The 7,500-nt window shown below is 44.7% G+C and overlaps 1 protein-coding gene across 1 annotated transcript in view; it reads right to left on the bottom strand.

Moving 5' to 3' along the window:
* Positions 1–2,061: 2,061 nt before the first annotated feature.
* LOC113812052 (lysine-specific demethylase 2A) overlaps positions 2,062–7,500 on the bottom strand; it is a gene marked incomplete at its 5' end in the record, with an annotated part of 32,842 nt that continues 27,403 nt past the window's right edge. Inside the window, 1 exon segment of the mRNA XM_070113547.1 lies at positions 2,062–6,200. Coding sequence (XP_069969648.1) covers positions 2,493–6,200 — 3,708 coding nt within the window.

The following is a 7,500-nucleotide window of genomic DNA, read 5'->3' on the forward strand; positions in this document are numbered from 1 at the left end:
CTTTTCTTTGGCATTAAAAAAAAAAAAAATCCGTTATCATACAAAATAGCAAAAACACGGTATTCGGAAAAAAAAATCCGGTGACGTCACCATCCTTTGAATTCCAGCCCTGATTAGATGGTGGATCGTTTGTATTTTTTTAGCATTTTATATTGAAATGCAAAAATGTGTCCAGATTTCTATTTAACCACTTTTTCCACTTGAAAATTCGAAAACGGAAGCAAATCATTGGCCTAGAAGAGTCCCTCAAGTTTCTGTTAACACCTCAGTCTAAAGAAAATGGTGATAATTAAAGAGAATCATTAAATTATAGAGTATTGATTCCTACATTATATTCTGAAGATGCGCTATTACTTAACATGTTATTGATACACTTGATCACCGAAAATTAAGACTCAACGCCACAAAATACACTGTCTATTCATGAGTCGGGCGGAAGCGAAAGAAAACGGACACTGCTTTCGAGTTGTGACGTCACAATCTCTTCTCAGCCATCTCTTCGTATTATTACGCTAATATTTTCCATGGGTAAATCATTCCAATAGGTGCTTGCTCTGGCCGTCATTCTGTGTTTGTCTGTCTGTATGTGTCTGTCTCTCCGTCTCTCTCTCTCTCTCTGTCTGTCTGCACACACACACACATATATATATGTGTGTGTGTGTGTGTATGTATGTGTGTATTTATGTATATACTTATGTATATATATCTATATATATGTATCTATCTCTATATACAGAAATGCATTCATAACCAACTGTCTGTCGTATATGTCTTTCTTTCCTTCTTTCTTTCTGTTTATGTCATCTATTTATAGATCTATTTATATCGATCTATGTCTGTCTGCTGTTTCTCTTATTCTTTTTCTTGACTGTTTGTCTGTTTGTCCATTTTGTCTGTCTATATCTTTCTTTCTTCCTCTATTCTCTATTCTCCTTCCCTAATTCACTATTATTCGGCGCCTTACTCTTAATTTTCAATTTTATTCATGCAGTCAATATATATATCTTGACATATATTCTCTCTTGTTAACTGTTTATTTATTGTGGATCAGTTTTTTTTCTGGCTTATGTTTCTGCTTCTTAATTTCACTTTCCATATTCTAAGAATATAATAGGGAGTAAGATGTTAATCAATTCATTAATGAGTTTAAACATTTTGGTTGATCAGTTTCTGTACAATAGCTTTTCCAATGTGTATGGCGACAATTGAATAGCTTTGTATTTTTTCAAAATGAAGATAAGTTTTACCAATTTCTCATTAATATAAGCAACATAACCCTAAAGAGACCCAGGTATCTTACACAGGTATAATCACTCCATATTGTAAGCCATACTTAGCCAATGAGACTGTGCTGCGAGTTTCTATAATTTACTTGATATTATACTTAGCTGCCGTGACCAAAACTCTTATTTATGGTAAATAAGAGTTCCTTGACATTAACAGCTGCCAGCATATTCTTGGGAAAAAGTTAATTTCATTTTTGGGTTCAACAGTCTCTGTGTAAGTGGAGCTACATGGTTATAAGTACCTTGAAAAGACCTACGTTTTTTTCCGAAAGTATACCATGTTAAACAGCAGCTGAAACTTTTGTAATATCCCAGTGTCAAACCAGTTGTCATACAAACCACCGAATCGATTCTGCTTTTAAAAAATGGCATTCTTGGTCATCATATTCAGTGCCACTTGATAATAGCAAAGCATCCTCGATAAACAAAGCTGATGCCTTAACATTTCGTAAGTGGTTCGAAAAAGTATGCACTGATTTGCATCATCCACTTTGTTCAGTAAAATCATTTGTATCTCTAAATATCCCACGAACAGCCAACAGATTACACAGAAGTAGCCTCAGCTGCATAACACTACTAGACTACTAAAATGTGGTTAATGGTTAAAACTGTTAAAAGTGCTAGACATCAAAGGGCATAGAGCTACTTACTCCAGCTGATAGTGCGCGTCTGCAAAGCATGAAGGACATGGTACAGAGCAAGAGAAGTAACCTTGTTTATAACCTTCAAAGTACAATGAAACTACGTAGTGGCTGAAGGTGCAAAAGAAAAGAAAATTATTTTTTTACTGTACATTTATTTGTAACTTACAGAAACTGGGGAGAAGTACTGCCAATTACTGAAGATACCAATACGAAATTGCACCAAGGTTTATACATATAAAACAACACCTGTTTAACATACATAATGGATAAATTACATATAATCATGTCTCAGTGTAACATCAAACAACATGAAGGTCAAGCTTGAAATAAATCATATTCTAAATATTCTTGAACATTTATGTACAATATAATATTTCATGAGAGGGAGGCCGTACATAATTTACACAAACGCCTACAGAAAATAAACCTAACTTTTTCTTCTATGGCCCTATCACTTAACATATCTTACAATGTTAATCTCAAAGGACATAAAGTATGAGATCACTTTAGAAAAAATAAGAAATTGTTCCGAAAAATATAGACTTCAAAACACAAACACACACTACTGACACATGGAGAGTCGTCTTGGGGACCTGTGAGCTCTCTCCGGTCTCTCTCTGCTTCCGGACCTTTCTCTGTGGAGGTCCGTGGGCTTCTTGGGCGCTCGACTGCCTTCCTCGGCCTCGTCCTTGCTCTTCTTGCTGGAGCTCGAGGGGGCTTCGTCGCCGTCGTCGTTCTTCCGCTTGTGCTTGGACCCCGCGTCGGAGCCCTCGCTGGAGTGCGAACTGGCCTTGCTCGTCTTGGCTGGGGATTCCGCTTGCTCCGACGATGGGTTCTGGAGGGCCTTGGCCTTCTCCTCTTTCGCGTCCTCTTTCTTCTTCTCGGCGCTCGACTTCGAGGCGTCGTCGTCCCTCAGGGACCTCCTCCTGGACCTGATCTTCTCGAGGGCAGAGTCTTCTTTCCGGGGGTTCTCGGAAACGCTACTCGAATCACTGGAGGCTTCTCCGTCGTGGGATTTCCTTCGCAATTTCGACATGTATTCCTCGGACTCCGTTTTTACCCTCTTGGCCACTTTGGAATCTTCGTCCTTCTTCTCGGCTGTTTTGCCAGAGAGAGAATCCCTTTCTCTTCTCCCGGCTATTGGCCTGGCAGACTTGATTTCTCGCTTTTCAAATTCTTCTGCCGGGGGTTCCTCTTTGTCCTCCCTGCTCTCTCTACTTCTTCTGGAAGTCTTTCTTGTATCCACGACTGACTCGCTGGATTTGGCTTGCTCTTCATCTTTAGGAAGATCGCCCTGCTTCTCTTCGGTTCCCTTTTCACATTTCAACCTTTTCGTCGACCGTGTGACGATGTCCTTTTCTTGCTTCAACTTCCCTGACGCCTCTTGGCCAAGGTGCTTGTCTCCGGACCTCTTGCCGGCGGAGCTTGGCCTCTTCTCGTCAATTTTCCTCGGGGCAGGTGACTTCATTTCCTTTTCTGAAGAATCCTCCACTGTGATTTTATTCATTTCCTCTTCGCGGCTTTTTGAATCTCGCCTTTTATCTTTTGGGGATTCTGTGCCCACTTTTTCATTCTTATCTCGCTTCTCTTCCGATTTCCCTTCCTGTTCGTCCTTTGACCTCCTTACACTCTGTCTCCTCTCCGGTCGCTTAACCCCAGACTCGGTTTCTCCTTTCCCTTCGTATGTGTCTGCCCGATGGACTTCAACTGATGTTATGATGATGTTCTTCTGGTTTTTCTGCTGGTCTCCGGTCTTTGCCGCACTGCTGCTTGGGCTTGAGCTTGAGCTTGAGCTTGTACAACTTTTCTTTTCAACACACTTCCTTTTGCTCAGTTGCTCTGGAGAGGTTGGCGTTTTCTTCTTAGCGGCTAAAGCTGCCGGGGAACCACCTTTCTTGTTCTCGCCACCTACTGTAACTCCAGATTTCTTGTCTTTTTCTTCATTTGAAGAAGCGCCACCAGTGACGTTGGCAGTCTTCTTGTCAACTTCCTCAGTGGCAGATGGACTGCTCTTCTTACTTTCAGCCGGGGACGGTCCTGCCTTCTTCAGTGTGTCCGCTGAATCTGCAAGGTTCTTCTCTGGATTCTCGGAGGAGGGAGCGGCTTTGACCTTACCTTCTTGTTCCGATCTTGGTGCAAGCTTTGAGCCGTCTTCGGTTGGATCGCCCTGTTTCTGGGATGCCTCCTCAGCAGTAATCGGAGCATTCTTTTTTCTATTTTGCTCTGCCGATGAAACGCTCTGACCCTTTGATGGACTTTGCTCAGATACAGACTTCTCTTCATTGTCCTTTTCGTCTGAATTCGCATTTCCGGATCTTTTCTCTCCGGCTTGATTTGAAGTCGTATTTTGTTTCTTAGCACTGGTATCGGAACTAGAGCCTTTCTTTGAGGCATGTTCCGCCGTCTTATCTTTCCCTTGCTGTGGAAGATGAGAATCACTACTTTTGTTTTTCTTTTCGCTAGATGGACTCCTGTTTCTCTCTCTGTTTTCCCGAGAAAGAGAGGCCTGATTCCTGACAGGCTGTTCAGGATCTGTCGCCTTTTCTGAGGTGTGATCCGAAGGTTTCTTAATCTTTTGGTCTGAATCACTGAGATTTCTGTCTTCTGCGCTGTTACTGCCTTTGGCTGGATCCGCAGGACTTGGAGTCTTTTTCAAGGTTTGATCTGGATTGCTGGAGGTCTTCCTTTCTTTGAGTTCTGGACTGGAATTCTTCTTGGCAGTGTGTTCTGTATTTGATGATCTGTTTCCACTCTCGCCTTCTCCCTCCTGAAGGCGACTCTGTCTCCTTGTTGACACTCGCAAGCCGCTGCTCGGCGAGCTTTCTGGTCCCGACTTGGGCGTCGTGGGCTCACTTCTGCTTGGCCCCGATTCGTCTGGCTTTTTCTCAGGGTTGCTTGTGCTTTCTGTTTTGTCCCTGTGGTTTTGCTTTGTACTGATGCTCTCGGGTTTCCTTTCTGAGCTTTCTGCTTTTATTTCGCTCAACACCTTATCGCACGTGCCCGGCTCCTTCTCCGTTTGAACTTTGGCCGTTTTCTCTGCCGAAGGCGCCTCAGTCTTGGTACTGCTTTTCTGAAGCTTGGCTTTGTCTCCCAAAGCCTGGCTTTCTTCAGGTCCTTTCTTCTTTTCTTCGTCTGCACGCAGTTCCTCCCCCTTCTCCGCTGCCTGCGCGGCCCCGGGCGAGGAACAGCGGGACAGAGACGACAGGTCGGAGTCCGAGGAGGGGTCTGCCGTGGGGTCGGGCGGAGGCGGTGGCTTCCGCACCAGCACATCCTGATTCGCGAGCGCGTACCCGTGTGACTTGCCCCAGACACGCAGGGCGGGGAGTGGAATGCGCGAGCACGGGTGGAGGGCAAGCCTTGCGAGGAGGGGCAGACATTTCAACGAGGGCAGACAGGTGGGAGCCAGGCGGTGACATCCCCTCAGGTCTAGTGAAGACAGCGAGTGACTCACGACGCTGGAAGGCTGAGCCAGAAGAGCTGCCGTTAATTCCGTTATGCGCTGACAGCTGCTGAGATCCAAGGCAGTCAGAAACGGCAGAGCGCGCACGATGGCGCGAACCCCTTCGTCTCCGACCTGAGTCCCTGCCAGCCGGAAGTCGGTCAGCTGGCGCAGTCTTGTTGACGTGTCGCGATGCCCTGGGCGGTGAGAGCGCGGCGCAGACAGCAGCACAGTCAACGAATTGTCAGTCAAGCCTTCGCAGTACGACAGATTGAGTACAGACAATGCTGGACAGTAGGGAGAAGTAAGACAGGATATCACCTGCCAATTCTGGCCTTCCAGATGGAGCTCACGAAGCTGCGGAAGGCGAGCGAGCAGCCAAGAGAACTGCTCTGCCGAAATCTTGGCCCAGCTCAGGTCGAGGGACCGAGGCTGGCGCCGGACGACGCCCTCCAAGTGCGTGGCGTGAATCCTCTTGTGGGACAAGCTGATGGCTTTCCACAGCGCCGGGTGGATGGCCCACTGCGCCCAAGCCCGGCAGACCTGCATCACAACTTTGAGGTCCTGGACCGACAGATGGTGGAAGACGGGCAGCATCACCGAGCGGTTCATGGTCGGCGGCGGAGGCTCCCGCGCGGCGGTCCGACTCTCCCCGTCGCTGCCGCTCTCTTCGTCTTCCTCCTCCTCCTCCTCCTCCTCGTCGGGCAGGGGGGGCGTGGGCCGCACCACCCACATAGGACGGACTAGAGGACGCGAGACCCGAGCTTGCAGCTGCTCCCACGTGGGCATGTGGGGCGGCGCGGCGTCAAGGGCTTCTACGGCGCTGCCTATCTGCAACAAGGAAAGAGGCATGAGGACTCGCGGCGCCTTGGATGTCAAGCGGTTATTGCAACTGCACCATCTGGCACGCGTCCTTGTTGAGAGAGAGAGAATGTTAGTGCAGCGACTAGTACAGATCAGCTGTCGAGTGTAAGCGGCCTTTTTTATCATCTTTGCCTTTCCTCGCTATGTACTCACCGAGTTGCCGTAGGATTATCGTCTCTGAATAAATGACGGATCATATAACATCATCCGTGTTAAATCGATCACATTTTTCTAATCCAAAGTTGTTCCAATTGGGCTTAAAATGCCGATCTTTTTTATCCTTTCAAGCAGCATGTTTTATTACGGGTGACGTTTCCAAATTCACTCTAAGTAGAAAAGGCAACTCTTTAGATCCTCATCATCCTTTCCAAGTTGTGTTTGATCATAATAAGTAAATTGGCAACTTGAGAGAAGCAAGCAAGCAAGCAAGCAACAATCCCGTGTCAGAAATGTTATGTTATCGCTGTTCATTTTTTCCGTTTGGATTAATTCGAAAATTGATTATCATTTACTTAGATGAGGTCCATTTCTAATTTAACAATTATATCATATTTTTATCTTCCTCATTGTTTGCAATGTCATTTTATTAATGTCATATATGCATGTATATTTTTATGACAGCTTCCTCGCCATCTCATAAGCAACTTGTCACTTCTTTTGTCTGTTATTAAAATCAAACTTCGATTATTGCCCTATGCAATAATTCTCAGCAAAGATAAATAAAACTGACAAAAAAAGGTTGCGACCTTCCCTTCACAAATACCTCTGTAGATTCAGTCTACATATCCATGTTACACACGTTAATCATTTGGTATGAATAATATACATACATGTGTATATGTGCAAGCATTACACATACATATATATATATACACACATGTATTTGAAGAAATCTTATAATCAATATTTCTGACTAGTAACTGTGTCCCAGGGTTGCTCTTCTCAAGCCAGGTCAATCTCCTCTATCAACAGCAAGCTCTTCTACTTTGTTACATTTTCTCCCATTATTTAAGAACACGAATCCAACCTCTTAACCACAAGTCCATTTTTTCCTTTGTTGAAAAGTCTCCTGGCTAACCTTTTTGTTTTTTTTCGTTTGTTGGTATGTTTTGCTACCAGAAGCTTAAATTTTCCTTGGTAACTCTTGTTGTATTGATCTTACAAATTTGAGGTTCTGTCACAGCTGTATTATGATTATTCCTTCAGTGCGCTTGTAATTCCTTAAATGCCAATATTACAAATCAAAAGACAGTGAACATTACAAACT

The sequence above is a fragment of the Penaeus vannamei genome, chromosome 34, assembly GCF_042767895.1.
Source record: "Penaeus vannamei isolate JL-2024 chromosome 34, ASM4276789v1, whole genome shotgun sequence".
Lineage (NCBI taxonomy): Eukaryota > Metazoa > Arthropoda > Malacostraca > Decapoda > Penaeidae > Penaeus > Penaeus vannamei.